This window comes from Nuphar pumila, chromosome 1 (genome assembly GCF_984573655.1).
Source record: "Nuphar pumila chromosome 1, dmNupPumi1.hap1.1, whole genome shotgun sequence".
Lineage (NCBI taxonomy): Eukaryota > Viridiplantae > Streptophyta > Magnoliopsida > Nymphaeales > Nymphaeaceae > Nuphar > Nuphar pumila.
Window position 1 is genome coordinate 171,397,322 of NC_143249.1, and position 17,516 is coordinate 171,414,837.

The window sequence follows — 17,516 nt, forward strand, 5'->3', positions numbered from 1 at the left end:
TGAGGTCATATTGAATCTAAATCAAGAACCAGGACCACTATATCGAAAACAGGCAATAAAAGATTAAGCCTGACTTTGGACCCATTTGCAATCCTAGAGGTAGGGTCGACAAATGAGTCAAACGAATCAAACTGTGGGTGTTCAAGCTCGGCTCATTTTTTGTATCGAGCTAAGCTAAGCTGAGTGTTAGCTCATGAAAAGCCTGAGGGCATGGGCTAGCTCATTTACAAAAATATATTTTTTGAGAGTTGAAAATAATAGAATTTGAACCCTAAACTTGCATGGGCTAGCTCATTTATGGATGGGTCCCACTCTTTTTCTGAGATGTCATGGTGCCTCTTTCATGATCCTCTCTCCCTCTCTCTCTTTCTCATGGTTATCGGCTTTACATTAGGGATGGCAGTGGACCGGGGGGAAATGGAACCCCACCCAGCATCACCTTGATTGGACCAGGGATGGAGGACATAAAATGGGGATGGAGGTTAAAATCAAAACCCATGCGGGGATAGACTTACACTTTTCCCCACCCAGCCTTTTTCCGCCCCACCCGTCCCAGGTCCCCGTTAGTAAAATGTTAAAATACTCTTCAGGGATAACAGTGGACCGAGGAAAAATGGGGCCCCACCCTGCCTCGCCTTATTTGGACCAAGGGTGGAGGACATGAAACTGGAATGGAGGCGAGAATGGAAGTTAAAATCAAAATATGTGTGGGGATGGAGGCAGGGATGGAGGGTGGAGACCTTGTCCCCCGCCCCCGCCCCGGCCCCGGTCCACTACGTACCATCCCAACTTTACATGTGGGTTTGTTTATAATTTAGTTATACAGTGGCAATTGATATTCAGATTTAATATACCACCAACGGGGGCTCCGTGTGGTTGGTAGGAGCTGACAGTGGACGTCTCCTTGTGGTTGGGACATTGTTGGTTCAAACCCCAGTGGTACGATAAATAATAACTAGTGGGTTCTGCCTGACTCCAGCTTGCCTTTTAAATAAAAATATATATTTGGATTTAATATGAGTTCGATTATTCTGCACAATTTTGGTTGAATCTGGATTCTTTTTTTCCTTATGTTTAGATTCAAATTCAAATTCGGGATGAGTTGTTTTTGAGTCATAATCCCACTATGAATCTGAATCCAATTAAATGAAAATCAAATTAGTCTTCACAAACAAAGGCTTGATGTAATTGACAATTGAGGTTGATAATGTCGTTAAATTCAACTACATGGTGGTGGATGCAGACTGATCCATTATTCATTCTTTAAATTATAAATGCATGTTGTTTGAACTATTTTGATGAGTTGAAAGAAAATTAATGAAACCATCAACCAACAGATATTGGATTTTTTGTAGAACTCTTTTTTCCTATGTAAAGATACTGGTACAACCCAATGTATAACACGAGTTGATTATGCAACTTTCTGATTTTTTAAAAAAATAAAAATAAGGTAGGACACAAATTTTTAGATTTTTAGTAAATAAAAAACTATTTTTTGATACTTTAATATATAAAAGTGTGTTTTAGTTAAAGTTCATTATAAACCATTTACAATATTAGAATAAATGTATGTACATGTCTCGGTAGTGCCAACATGTCCAAACGTATCCGAATTGTGTCTCCCAAGACACGTAGGGTGGTACTAGGACATAGCTCTTTACCATGATAAAATCTTAGGCCCAATCATTTCATATAGTTTTTTTTTACTCATTTGTTATACTCTCACGTAGGGAAAGCCTTTTTCGTTGAAAAAGCCACTATGGAAGAAAAGTGCTTCACCATGTGGGGGAGATATGAACCCATTTCAACAATAAAGCAACCTTTTGTAATTACTATGTGGGTCCTATCACATATTTCTCATAGACATGATTGTTTAATACCTTTTAGGAAAGAGGCTCTATTTCTTATGAAAGATTGTTTCTTTCGTGGGAAAGGGCATGAAACAAACACCTTGTTGAGTTGGCATCTCTTCTCCTCTTTCCTATTATAGTAAAACAAACATCCAAACATCATAGAGAGAAAGTGTTATATGGGCATAAGTGGGCCTCAATTTCACAATACCTCATAATATACTCTTTTGGCATAAGTGGGTCTCAATTTTCCCACCATCTTCCTCTATGTCATGTGTAGATAGCTTTATATGAAAGAACTTTCATGAAAATTCTAAGTTGACAGTTTTTCTAACTGAAAATGACCATATTGTACAAAAAAATGTGTTTTAAAAATGCTCCACAATTTACCAAATCCACCAAATGAATAATTTCACAACTTCACTTTTTTGTATGCTTTTACCCCTGCATTTTTTATTTTTGTGGGTCATAATGCTAAAAGTTGATGGACCTACGAAACTCATCAACAAAATCATATATGAGGTTGCAATATTCCAAAAAAGATTGCAAAATTTTAAAACACTTGAGAAACTCGTGACAAGCAACACAAGGCACGTTATGAAAATCCTTAAAGTGTTGTGGAAGTTCATACCTTGTAAAATTCTAAAAGAATACTGCATGAGGTATTGCAAAATTACGAAAAACTTGTGAAAGTCTATATTGCGAAATTGAGATGAATATCTCAATGGTATTGCAAAAAAAAAATTCTTACAAAATTTTGTTTTATATAAATGTTGCTTCATTTCTCAACCCCTTATTTGCATTTAAATGCCCTATTTTTGCAATCATAGGGTTCTTTTGGTCCCTAACCGGTGGTCCCCAATCCTTCCAACGACATTCTGATAACATTTAGGCTTTGCAAAAATCCTTTATCAACGACAATAAACCCCGAAAGCATGGGCAACAATTCATCGACAATGAGTTTTTTTGTTAAAAGCATGGGCGACACTTCATTGACGGTGAATTTTTCCAGTAAAAGCATATGTGGTGAGATGATCGACAACACTTTATCGACAATGAGTTTTTCAGTAAATGCAATGGCGATGAGATCTTATGGTATGGATAAGATAGAAAACCAAAAGTCCGTGAGTTGTTTGTCAGTGTTGCAGTTGATCATTTGAAAATTCATTCTCATCGTAGAGAACGTGAAGGATGATGATGCCGAAGGATTTTGCTCTAACAATTTGTGATAGCCAAAAATATGTGTTGGATGATGATGATGTAGAGTTGACGCATCTCATAGTCAATGTTTGTTCAATCACATGGTATGGGTGGGATAGTAAAAATCAAGAGAATAACATAGAGTGTAGAATCAACAATGGTATTTTGCATTTTCTCCCTATCAAAGATATGGTGAAATACAACTCTTTAGGCCAAAGAGATAGAGGTACCTCTTCGCATACTTTGTTTTCTTCCCATCAAAGAGTCAGTGAGAAGCATCATTCTTGTGAAAGAATGTAATGAATGAAATATAAGCGACTTTATTTTATGAAAGAATGTAAAATTTGTACTTATACATGCAAGTTTCTTCAAAGATGTGTTAGACGATGATGATGTAGAGTGAACATACATCACAGTTAGCATTTGATCACATGGTATGGGTAGGATAAGAGAAATTATTTTGTTAAAGAATGAAATAAATGCAAAATGTATGAGCGACTTCATTTTGTTAAATAATTGAATTAATGCAAAATGTATAAGCAACTTTATTTTGTGAAAGAATGAAATGAATACAATGTATGAACGATTTCATTTTGTGAAAGAATGGAATGAATGCAAAATATATGAATGCTTTTATTTTGAGAAAGAATTGAATAATACAAAATGTATAAACAACTTTATTTTGTAAAAGAATTGAATAAATCCAATGCATGAGTGACTTCATTTGGTGAAAGAATGGAATGAACGTAATGTATGAGCAACTTTATTTTGTAAAAGAATATAAATGCAAAATGTATAAGTTACTTCATCTTGTGAAAGATAGAAATGAATGCAAAATGTACAAGCGACTTTATTTTGTGAAAGAATAAAATGAATGCAATATACAAATGACTTCATTTTGTTAAAGAATTAAATGAATGCAAAATGTATGAGCAACTTTATTTTGTGAAAGAATGAAATGAATACAATGTATGAGCATTTTCATTTTGAGAAAGAATGGAATGAATGCAAAATATATGAACGATTTCATTTTGAGAAAGAATGGAATGAATGAAAAATGTATAAATAACTTTATTTTGTGAAAGAATTAAATAAATCCAATGTATGAGAGACTTCATTTGGTGAAAGAATGAAATGAATGTAATGTATGAGTGACTTTATTTTGTAAAAGAATAGAACAAATGCAAAATGTAAAAGTGACTTCATTTTGTGAAAGATTGAAACGAATGAAAAATGTATGAGCGACTTCATTTTGTGAAAGAATAGAATGAATGCAATATATGAGTGACTTCATTTTGTAAAAGAATTGAATAAATGCACTGTATGAGCTACTTCATTTTGTGAAAGAACAAGTCACACATATACATGTAGATTTTCTATACAAATTTGCATGTATATATGCGAATTTCTTTCAAAATATGTAAATTTCCTACTTATGTGATATTTTTCTTTAAATTTTACTGTTACATAACAAATCCGTTTGTTTAACAAATTGACAATACATACAAATAGAACTAAAATTTATAACTAAAATTCATCTACAAACATAACAAAACAACTACAAATTTTGTTAACCTTAGATGTAAAATTATAACCAAGATTTTAAATACAACCATAAATAAACTTTATATCCAAATTATATTCAAGTTTTTATTCATTCTGTCAAAATTACATCCATATTTTTTATTGTCATCTATATGAATCTTTCTAGATGTTGTATCATCAAAATAAGTGATATATTCATGTTATATTTAAATGAGTCCACACAAACAAAACAAATAAACAACGATATATATATATATATATATATATATATGTCAAACTTATTAGATTTTTGTTCTTTTTATGGTTCAAACTTATAACCTTCTATACAGGACCTTTGAATGTGTTAAGAGAGACCTTTGAATGTATGCAGATGGATAATGAGATACACAAAAGCTATAAAACTATCTCATTGGCTTATTTTGTTACTATTTTTGCTTTTTGGTAATGTTTTCTATAGAAGACCTTTGAATGTGTTAAGAGGGACCTTTGAATGTTTTTATATGCAAGATTATTTTATTACTATTGTTTAAAATGAGATATCCCTCTAGCAGGTTATATCATTTTGTTATTATTGTGTTAGGAAATTAACAAATGTAATGTCCTTTTGCTATGACTCAACACTACTTGAATTTAGAAAGATCAAGTCACTCATGATCTCGTGAGTTCTAGTCGAGCTCATATGATCTATATTTAGTTGTTTAAATTGTTCATGAGACGAGTGTGAGTTATTTGAAGAGTTTAACATGCAAGCCCGAACACCTTTTGTTCAGTTCTATAACAATGAAATTTAAAGCAAAAAATATAGAATATTTGATGAAATTTTGCACATAAGTAGGAAATTCGCATGTATACATGCAAATTTACACATGAAATTTGCAAATTTAAGAAAAAATCATAAAGAGCTTAAGGAAAATCGCATATATACAAAACATTTGCATAGAAAATTCTCACGTATATGTGCGAATTTCTTATCCTATTGTGAAATTTGCATGGTAAAACAAAAATTTGCATCACTTAACGCCGATTGCATGCGAAAGTTCATGAATTTGGTAAAGTTTTCATGATTTTCACTTCTAAAGTAGACTTTCTCAACCACCAACATGAAACTCTTAATGAACTTCGCACGCTAATTGCCTATATAAACAATGAAATTCACACACTAGAACAAAATTTCGCATCTCTTAAAGTTGACTGCATGCAAAAGTCCATAAATTCCGCAAACTTTTCATGATTTTCTCATCAAAAGTACACTTTTGCAACCACCAATGTGAAACTCTGACGAAATTCACATGTAAGGAATTTTAGTACTATAGATGCGAAAATCGGAGAGCTTTTGCAAAAGTGAGGATTAGTCATTTTTTACAATGTGTATTGTGCAGAAATATCGTGCAAATTTCATTTTTAGTGATATTTATCAAGATCGGGAGAGTGTCACGACGTAACGCAAAAAAAAATCAAAAGATTCGTTTGTGCTAAAGGTAAAATGGTTCTAAAAAAGTAGGAAACCTGTGAAATTAGACATCCAACAGATTTCAAATTTTGTAAGGCATTTGGGAAAACAGTACGTTCATTTTTCGTTTTTATAAACACATGCCCTTTCTCGCGAAAGACATTCCCTTCCAAGACAATGAAACAAACATGCTCTCTCTCTCTCTCTCTCTCTCTCTCTCTCTCTCTCTCTCTCTCTCTCTTTGGTAGGGGTGGCAATCGGGTCGGGTTGGCGGGTCAGCATACCTCAACCCGAACCCGACCCGTTTATTAAATGGGTCGGCTGTGGCAAACACGAACCCGACCTGTTTATTAAAAGGGTAACCCGACACGACCCACCAACCCACTTAATAAACTGGTTGGGTTGGGTAAACGGGTTGGCAGGTTAGCGGGTTGGCATACCCCTAACATGAACCCGACCCGTTTAATAAACCGGTTAGGTGGGTCGACCCGTTTATTAAACGGGTTCATTTTTGCCCAACCCGAACCCGCCTAAGAGGCGGGTTGGCGGGCCGTGTCAGGTTTTGCCACCCCTACTCTCTGGTCAGGTCTTGCTTGGATGTCAAAAGATGGACGTTGGGCCCTTTAAGGTGTATTTCTGTTCATGAGCAGAATTGGAATTCAGCCCTCACTTACCAGGCATGAATCCCGAGTCCGGCTTCACTCATCCCCTAAGTCATCCACATTTTCATACCCCTCTTTGGGATTTCATTTATGCAACTTGTTTCGATGAAATCAAACTACATAGACATGATCTACATATAAGATCAACATTCGAATCACCTGAATCTGACTTGTACTCAGTTTTTTTTTTTGGCAATTCAAAAATCAAGGCTGAAAGAAAACAAAATTTTACGATTCAAAAGATAATATTTTTTCCATGAAACAAGTATATGATTAAAAGGTCGACTTTTATTAAATCAAATTATGCTAAATCTAGATCAAAACAACTTGCATCAGTAAGATCTCAGAGGGGGTTACAAACATGGGGAAGGACATAGGGGATGAGTGGAACCAAATTGCTGAATCCCCTGAACCACATCTAGATGAATATATAACCAACCAAGTATATCTACTAGCTAGTCAGGCCTCGTGACAGTCATATATGCTTCCCAACCACATAAATGAGACACATGTAGCCAATCAAAGCAGCCAAGTATCTCTGTACCGGCTCAACCATATCTCTTAATGTAAACTTTACACCACAAACAGTTTACGCCAAGGTTAAGGAGCCACTTTGCTAAAACCTCTGCCATTGATTATTGTAGCCAATTCAATCCCCTTATATTAGAAAAGAGAATCATTTTCAAGCTCTGGCTTTTTTTTTCTTTTTCTTTTTTTTTAATATGGAGAACTTCTGGATGCTTCGACTTGTGGAGAAGAGTACGTCGACGATATATAATGTTACATCCATGAATTCGAAAAAAAAAAAATGTATGGTCTTCTCTAATTTTTGCTTCGTTTTATTAAGGGCTCTATTTGTGGTTGTTATCTGTCTACCTAACATTCAATGTGATGATGGGGAGACTGTAAGCCTTGCAAACCATATACACCACTGGGTCACTTTGATTGATTGCCACAAGCTGACTAATTTACACCACCACTCCCACTTACCCACAAACTTGCACGTCCCTTTACTGTTGTATTTTCCCTTGTCTATTCTTCGATGTTTGACATCGAAAATCTCTTCGAGAAGCCTGTGAGTTGTGATTACCATGGTGGTGGTGGTGGTGGTGGTGGTGGTTACTTTAAACATTGATGCTTGAAACCAGAATGTGTCTAACCAAACGCGTGAATTGGCGAACTACCAAATAAAAACATGAAGTGTTAATGCTGTGTTCATGACGTTATATTCGTGTAGTATTTGGCTTTTGAAGATACCGTGCAAAATCGCAACATTATCAAAATATTGCCGATATTTGTGACTATATTTTGTTGCAAATACCTTTGTAAAAAAAATAAAAACAAAGAATTCTAATGCAAGTGCAATTCCACCAAATTTCAGGTCCACTATTCACAGTGGATCTTGAGCTAGAATCTCAGTGGATCCTTACGCTGATTTTGCGTTCAGCGTATTAAAGTTGAGTGCTTGGTCTACTACAAAGATACAAGGACTGCAGATGTGAAGAAGTTCCTTTGCATAACCAAAAAGGGCCACTCACTACTAACCAAGGTTGTTAGAGGCGAAGCTAGGCGTTGAGCATGTTATGAAGCGAGGCGTAAGCCTCAAGGCGTTGAAGCGTAAGCTTCAGATTTCATGGCCATGTCCTCGCAGTTCCTCTGCTCGTCCACCAATTCCCCAACCCTCGCTGGAATCCGGCACAAATACTCTCTCAGGTAATCGACTGAAACCACCATGAATTTCGTTAGGATGATCGAAAACCGATTCGAGCTCATCGTGTATATCCATGACCTCTGGCTGAGATCGAATTCGTGCGACCGGGCGAAGAATCCGACGATCCTCTCCGGGTGGCTCTGCCACACCTGGAAGGCGAAGCGGAGGGAGTCAACGTCGATTCGGATGTTGTCGTCGCAGATGGCCATCGCCCGCGTACGGATGAAGGGGCGGGGGAGGAATCAGTTATTCAGGCTAGCGTTGGGATCACGGAGGAGGTAGATGGGGGCGCCGAGGGACTGGAAGGAGAGGTTCCTGAGGGTTCCCGATGGGATGGAGGGGTTGCCCCACATGACGTAGACAGAGTGGACCGCCGGAGATGAGGAATAGACGGTGGCGAGTTCCTGGAGTTGAGGGAGACGCGACTCCGAAAAGCCGTTGATGAGGACAATGAGCTGGTCTGAGCTGAGGGCATGGTGGTCGATCGGACGACAAGAGTCCTCATGGTGGTAAGTTATCGATGGCCGAGATGATGTCGTCTTCTGGAGGAGGGAGATCGCGAGGATGAAGAAAAAGGGGCTGATTTGCGTCATTCGCTTTGTCTCCATGGACGGAATTTTTTTTCTCTTTTCCGATGTTGGTTTGTTAGATTTCGGAGGAAACGCCGATGGTTTTTTGGATTCCGGCGAGGTTTGTTCTGTTCATGTGTCAGACTCCATCGCAGATTTTAGCCGTCGGAGGCTGCCGAAGGAGGCACCATCTAGTTCAGTACGCTTCAGGTACTGAGTGTGCGCCTTAGTACCTTGAGCGTGCGCCTCGCCTCTGAGGCGTACGCTTCAGGTACTGAGGCCTACGCCTCTCACAACACTGCTACTAACAACTTGATTAGAGATTTCGAGGGCACACCTCAAATTATATCTAGTAGCAATTTTGACTATGAGATGCCTGCTTACTTACTATTTACTAACGTGGGTTAGGTTCTCTATGCACTTGTTTTTTTTATGAAAGTCTAGCTGGGGTTAGTCTGACCCCTACCAGTTATACAAGGATACCATTGGGATTTGAACTTGCAAAGTCCCAACACAAGGGGAGCCCCCGTTGGTATGCACATTGTTTTTTCGTTGACCTCTCTTTGTTCAAAACTTGAGAAGATTTGAAATTTCCAATTAACTATGTACCCCTGAAATTTTCTACTATTGTACGACTTCTGATAAGCTGGCTTTAAAGCCACTCATATGATGACTAAGATGCCCTTAAACCAGATCAATCTTTTTGTGAGGAAGGTGCCTACCGTGAGTGAATGGGAGTTTTTGCAAATCTGACATTGCATGTGTATTCATCATAGTTGATTTGCTAGAAAACGATACTTATGTGGTGTTTTTTTCATGAAGAACATGAAATTTTAAGCTTGAATATTCATGAAAAATTTAGACTGCCCATTTTCAAATCTTTTAAAAACCTAATCAAATGTCATAATCATATTATCCAAGAAGTCCCGTTCCTATGAAATCAAGCATGTACTAAACATCTGTGTGGTGAAATTTAAAAAAAAAAAAACTGGCAGCTGCCCCCACTACTCTCTATTGTGTAAACATGTTGACTAAGATGCCCAACTATTACTTATTTGTATCTTGTAAATCTTCACAACGCTTCCTAATATTTTTACTGCACGGGGAAACCCATTTTGAAATAGCGTAACGTTGCCCTCCTACATTTTTGTTTATGACATGCACCCTCAGTTACTTTTGGGCAAAGAGTTCCATAAATGTAGGGGTATTCTGAAATGCCATTTTCTCAAAAGGATTTAGGGTTTAGTAAATGTAGCCGTTGAGGTACGTTCCCCGAGTACTTATAAAAGACATTTGATTTCCCCCCAACACCCCCACTTTGGCTCTCAGCAATCCCTTGCACTCCCCACTCGCCGTCTTCAGCCTTATCTCTACTGCATCTCCTTCTAGGGCTCTTCCTCTTCCTCTCTCATCCAAACAACCCGAGGACATCCCTCTGAACCGAAGGTGAACACGTAAAACCTTCCTTTATGGGAGTTCTTTTTTCGCCTTTTGTTTTCTCCCTCTTCTTGGGGATGGTAGTTTGCTAAGTTTGTTGGTGACTCTGTGTTGTGTTTTGTTCAGAGAAAGATGGCCAAGAAGAAGGTCGCAAAGGCAGCAAGCAACGAGGGAGCAGAGGAGAAGAAGGTCTCTAAGGCGGCGAACAACAAAGGGGGAGGAGAGGAGCTGAAGGCTAAGATATCCGCCATCAATGAAGACCACCAGATCGCAACCAACCTCAAGTTGCTGAACGACCTCCTCGTGAAGCAGACGATGGAACTCAGGCAACAGGTAGCCGCGCTGCGGACGCTGAAGGAGAAGCTCGAGCACGATATCTCTCAGGGGGAGGAGAGAGCCCAATCGTTGGTAGCAGAGAGAAACTCGTACATTCGGAAGCAGAGGGACTCCGAAGAGGAGCGCCATGCCTGTTCTGCCATCTTTGACATCGAGCGGATGCTGAACGCCACCGTCATCGCTTCGCAGATATCCCAGCATAACGAAGAAGCCGAGAAATGGGGGAGAACGATGGAGTCTTGCCTGAAAGAAGCCCGGGAGAACCAGGAAGCGGTTCAAGAGGTGTGGAGGGTTGAGAAGGAAGGTCTGGAGAATGCCATCTCCGACCGAGAATCCAAGATTTCGGAGATGGTTGAACTGAGGCAAGAAATCGAGAGGTCGTGGAAGACGGAGAAGGCGGGACTGGAGGATACCATCTCTTCCCAAGAAACCAAGATTTCCGAGATCGTCGATGCGAAAGAAGCCGTGGAAGAATCATGGAAGACTGAGAAAGAGGAGTTGCAGAGGACCATATCCACCCTCGAGGCTGAAACCTGTAGGATGGCAGGACTGAACGAGGAAAGCGAAAAATGGATTCGCCAACGAAATCTTCAGATAGCCGAGCTACAGGGTGATGTAGGAAGATTGAATGCGAGAATCACGGATTTGGATGAGTCTCAGAGAGATTTGTTGAGTACCAACGATCGGATTCGCGAAGAACTGCAGCAATCCAAAGACGGCTTCCTCAGATTCTCGAGCGAGAACCAAGAACTGAGCAAAATGGTTTCAAAGCTCAAGTTGGAGATGGAAGAGAAGGATGTTCTGCTCAAGTCGTTGAAAGAAGAAGTGGATGCACTTGAGAGGAAGGGAGCAGAGTGGATGAAAAGATTTGAAGGTGCAAGAACGTCGGGAGAGAAAGTGTTCTGCATGTTGAAGAGAAGGGCAGAGATGTTGAGTACTTCCGAGAGGGGGGAATTGATGGTAGCTAAAGGGAGCAGAGAAGGTGGTGATGAAGAAAGTGAGAAGAGATGTCAAGGGGAACTTGAGGTTATCTGGGAGGCTTTCAAGAAGAAAACAGAGAAGGTGCAGGAAATGGCGATGAAAATCGACAGCCTGATGGCTGAGTTGGTGGAGTCCGAAGACAAGAGGCGTATAAACGTATGGCATACCATATTCTCGTCACTCACGGGTGCTGCTGGTCTGGCCATTACCCTTGCTTTCATTGCCAAATTGCGTTGGTGACTGCAAAACTCTCTCTCTCTCTCTCTCTCTCTCTCTCTCTCTCTCTCTCTCTCTCTGCTTTTTAAGATGTATCAGCCATTAACCTGTATGAATGCATGCCAAGGTCTTTTTTTCTGTCAATTTCATGTACTGTTAGTTCCATTGTCTTTCTGATTTTCCTGTGTTAAATTGTGTCTGTGCCATAGTTACTGAAAGCTTCTTAGTGCATAGAGAAGTTCACTTTCTTAGAAGTGCACTTCAGAGACAGGAAACTGCTAGCATCCCCGGAAAAAAAAAACGAAATCTGCTTCCTTTTAATGGAAATCTGGTGACCATAACTCTCAGGGGCACCTTTGGAAGGAACAAAAGCTCTCATATTTAAAGAAAAGATTTGATACGATAATTTACCTAAAATGAAAAATTCTCACTTGTTTAGGTAGCATGAGAAAAATAAAATAGAAATTGTTGAAAAAACGAGAGAGAGGAGAGGGTGGTGGTGGAGCTTCTCCCATGCAGTTTTCTGTGATATGGGTGATGGTGGGTAGTGATGTTCACCGCCATCTATCACTACCCACCATAACACATATCTCAGAAAACGGTGTTGGAGAAGATCCACCGTCATCCACCACTTGAAAAACAGCACTAGAGAAGATCCACCCCCAAATGATTTTTTGTCACCACTTTACATGGTGGTGGTGGTCAGATAGGTGATTGGGAGTGGATTTCACTATTTTCTCTTGGAGGAATGTTTTCTATCAAAGGAGTTTCTTTTACAAACTCTAAGAGAAACTGCACACTTAAAGTAGAAAAGAAGAAAAATAATATAAATTTAAAAAATCCTTATAATTTTTTCAACCATTTCAAACAATAGAAACTTCTTTTCTTACAATTTTTTTTAAAAAACATATTTTTTATAAGAAATATTCTTCGAAGGGAAGGGAGTGGTGGTGGATAGTTTTCTACCAAGATAACATAGTGAGGTTCACTCTCCACCACCCATCTTACAACCACTACTACCTACCAACTCACCATCACCCACCTCCAGCCATCAACCCCATGATTATTTTTCACTACCCATCATCACCATCTATCTCACAACTTCCACAGGATAAACTCCACCACCGCCCCGCCCACACCATGTTTTTCCACCATTACCCACCTTTTGACAAACCACCCTTCCAACTATCCATCACCATCCACCCTGATGATTTTTCACCGCCATCCATCTTACCACCATCACCCACCTCTCGGGTGGATCCTCTCCGATGCTATTTTTTGGGAGATGGGTGATGGTGGTGGTAGTGGTAGTAGTAAAATGGATGGTAATGGATAGTGAAAATGATTATGGTGAAGGTGGTTTTCCAAAAGGTGGATGTCGATTATGATAGGGAGATTGTGGTGGTGGTAGTGAGATGGGTGATGGGGAGTGGAGTTCATTATTTTCACTTAGTAGGAAACATTTCTACACCTCCGGAGGAATGTTTTTTATCAAAAAGTAATTTTTAAAAACTCTTAAAGAGAAACTGCAGGTTTCGAAGCAAGAAAAATATTGAAAGAGTATCACAAATTAAAAATCCTTATGATTTTTCAAACCCTTTCTAATGAGAGAAACTTTTTTCCTGAGTTTTTCTAAAAAGTATATTTTTGATAGAAAACATTCCTCGAAAGGGAGAGAGAAGTGGAGGAATGTTTCCTACCAAAAAAAATAGTGAGATCCACTCTCCACCACCCATCTCACCAACACTACCACCTATCATCTGATTATCACCACCACCACCGCCCACCAAACGAAAAACCATCATCCCCACGATTATTTTCTACTATGCATCACTACCATCTATCTCACAACTACCACACACCTCTAGAAAAATGGTGCTGAATAAGCTCCACCACAACCCCCTATGATGATTTTTCACCATCATTCACCTCCCAACAAACGTCCCTCCCCACTATCCATCATCACCCACCTTTCAAAAAACTGCATGGCACCCCCCCCCCCCCCCCACCCAGATGATTTTTCACCACCACCATCACCCACCTCTTGAGTGAATCTTTTCGGTGGTATTTTTTGAGAGATAAGTGATTGTGGTGAAATGAATGGTGATGGATAGTGAAAAATGATCATGGGGAGGGTAGTTTTCTAAAAGGTAGATGGTAGTGGTGATGGTGAGATGGATGATGGTGGTGGGTGGTGGTGGTGGTGAGATGGGTGATGGAGATTGGACTTCACTATTTTTTCTTCATAGAAAACATTTATCCACTTCCTCTTATGAAGGAATGTTTTCTATCAAAATTTGTTTTTTATAAACTATTTAAGAGAAACTAGACATTTGGCAGTAGAAAAGATGTAGGAAAAGTAATACAAATTAAAAAATCCTTCTGATCTTTTCAACCCTTTCGAACGCAAGAAACTTTTTTTTGAGAGTTTTTCTAATAAATGCATTTTTTATAGAAAACATTCCTTGAGGGGGGAGGCAGAGGTGGTGGATAGTTTACTACCAAGAGAAAATAGTGAGTTTCACTCTCCACCACCCATTTCACCACCACTACTACCTACCATCTCACCATCATCACCACCACCACCACCACCCACCACCCAAAAGACCCTCATGATTATTTTTCACTATTCATCACCACCGTCTATCTCATAATCATAACTACCACACACCTCTAGGAAAATAGTGCTGGATAAGGTCCACCACTGCTCCCTATGATGATTTTCCACTATCACCCACCTCCCCACAAACTGCCCTACCCACTATCCATCACTACCCACCTCCCAAAAAAATTGTGTTGGAGAACCGCCACCCGCTTGATGATTTTCTACCACCACCATCCATCTGACCATCATCACCCACCTCATGGGTCGATCTTCTCTGGTGCTATTTTTTGGGAAAAGGATAATGGCAGTGGTAGTGGTAGTGGCATAATGAATGGTGACAGATAGTGAAAAATAATCATGGTGAGGGCAGTTTTCCAAAAGGTGGATGGAGATTGTGATGGTGATATGGGTGATGGGGAGTGGACTTCACTATTTTCTCTTTGTAGGAAACATTTTTCTACCTCCTTCGATAGATAAATGTTTTCTATCAAAAAGTATTTTTTAGAAACTCTCTAAAACAAATTACACGTTTGAAAGTAGAAAAGATGCATGAAAAGTAATACAAATTAAAAAATCCTTGTGATTTTCTCAACCCTTTTGAACGAGAGAAACCTTTTTTTTTTAGAGTTTTTCTAAAAAAGTATATGTTTGATAGGAAACATTCCTCGAGAGAGAGGGAGAGGTGTAGGAATGTTTTCTACCAAGAGAAAATAGTAAGGTTCACTCTCCACCACCCATCTCACCATCACTACCCACGTTTCGAAAAACCATCATCCCCACAAGTATTTTTCACTATCCATCACCACCATTTATCTCATAACTACCACATATTTCTAGGAAAATGATGCTAAATAACCTCCACCACCACCTCCTATGATGATTTTCCACCATCACCCACCTCATGACGAACTGCCCTCCCCACTATCCATCACCACCCACCTCCCAAAAAATTGCGTTGGAGAACCTCCACCCCTTGATGATTTTCTACCACTACCATCCATCTTACCACCATCACCCACCTCTTGGGTGGATCTTCTTCAATAATATTTTTTAACAGATGGGTGATGGTGGAGGTGGTGGTAGTGGCGAAATGGATGGTGATGGATAGTGGAAAATGATAATGGTGAGGACAGTTTTTCAAAAGGTGGATGGCAATTGTGATGGTGAGATGGATTATGGTGGTGAGTGGTGGTGGTGGTGGTGAGATGGGTGATGGGGAGTGGACTTCACTATTTTCTCACGGTAGAAAACATTTCTCCACCTCCTCCCATGGAGGAATGTTTTTTATCAAAAAATATTTTTTAAAAATAATCTAACAAAAACTGCATGATTGAAAGTAGAAAAGATGAAGAAAAAGTAATACACATTTTAAAAATCCTTATGATTTTTATAACCCTTTCGAATTAAAGAAACTTTTTTCAAAGAATTTTTCTAAAAAAGACATTTTTTATAAGAAACATTCCTTGAAGGGGAGGGAGAAGTGGTGGGATGTTTCCTTCCAAGAGAAAATAGTGAGGTCCACTCTCCACCACCCATCTCACCACCACTATCACCTACCATCTCACCATCACCACCACCACCACCACCACCCACCTCATGAAAAACCATCATCTACATGATTATTTTCCACTATCTATTACCACCATCTATCTCACAACTACCACACCTCCAGGAAAAATGTGCTGGATAAGCTCTAACACCTCCCCTATGATGATTTTCCACCAACACCCACCTTCTGACAAACCGCCCTACCTACTATCCATCACCTTAGAACTCCCAAAAAACTGCGTTAGAGAACCTCCACCCCACTGATGATTTTCCACCACTACCATCACCACCATCGATCTTACAACCATCACCCACCTCTCGTGTGGATCTTCTTTGATGCTACTTTTTAAGAGACAGGTGATGGTAGTGGTAGTGGTAGTGATAGTGGCGAAATATATGGTGATGGATAGTAAAAAATGATTATCGTGAGGGTGGTTTTCCGAAAGGTGGATGGCGATTATAATGGTGAGATGGATGGTGATGGTGGTGGTGGTGAGATGGGTGATGGGGAGTGGGGAGTGGACTTCATTATTTTTTTTGGTAGGAAACATTTCTCCACTTCATCCTATAGAGGAATGCTTTCTATCAAAAAATATTTTTTAGAAACTCTTTAAGAGAAACTGCACATTTGAAAGTAGAAAAGATGTCGAAAAAGTAATACAAATTAAAAAAATCCTTATGATTTTTCCAACCCTTTCGGACAAGAGACTTTTTTTCTGAGAGCTTTTTTAAAAAGTATATTTTTTTAAAAGAAACATTCCTCGAGGGGGAGGGAGAAGTGGAGGATTGTTTTCTACCAAGACAAAATAGTGAGCTCCACTCCCCACCACCAATCTCACGACCACTACCATCTACCATCTCACCATCACCACCACCACCTCCCACCTCCCGAAAAACCATCACCACCATCTATCTCACAATTACCACACACCTCTACGAAAATGGTGTTGGATAAGCTCCACCATTGCCCCCTACAATGATTTTTCATCATCACACACCTCCTGACAAACCACCTTCCTCACTATCCATCACCATCCACCTCCCAAAAAACTGCGTTGGATAAGCTCCACCCCCTTGATGATTTTCCATCAGCACCATCCATCTTACTACCATCACCCACCTCTCGACTGGATCTTCTCCGGTGCTATTTTTTGAGACATGGGTGATGGTAGTGGTAGTGGCGAAATGAATGGTGATGGATAGTGAAAAATGATCATGGTGAGGGCATTTTTCTGAATGGTGGAGGATGGTGGTGATGGTGAGATGAATGGTGTTGGTGGGTGCTGGTGGTGGTGAGATGGGTGATCGGAAGTGAACTTTACTATTTTCTTTTGGTAGGAAACATTTCTCCCCCTCCCATTGAGGAATGTTTTCTATCAAAAAGTATTTTTTTAGAAACTCTCTAA

The 17,516-nt window shown here is 39.4% G+C and overlaps 1 protein-coding gene across 1 annotated transcript; it reads left to right on the forward strand.

Moving 5' to 3' along the window:
* Nucleotides 1–10,299: 10,299 nt before the first annotated feature.
* LOC149851274 (uncharacterized) lies at nt 10,300–12,119 on the forward strand. The gene is made up of 2 exons (XM_089999628.1): nt 10,300–10,433; nt 10,551–12,119. The coding sequence occupies exon 2, from the start codon at nt 10,557–10,559 to the stop codon at nt 11,979–11,981; it is 1,425 nt and encodes a 474-aa protein (XP_089855754.1). The 5' UTR covers nt 10,300–10,433; nt 10,551–10,556; the 3' UTR covers nt 11,982–12,119.
* The last annotated feature ends 5,397 nt before the right edge of the window (nt 12,120–17,516 follow it).

What these genes read in the sequence shown, in the direction of transcription:
- LOC149851274 (XM_089999628.1), top strand. Translation starts at nt 10,557, where the DNA reads ATGGCCAAGAAGAAGGTCGCAAAGGCAGCAAGCAACGAGGGAGCAGAG.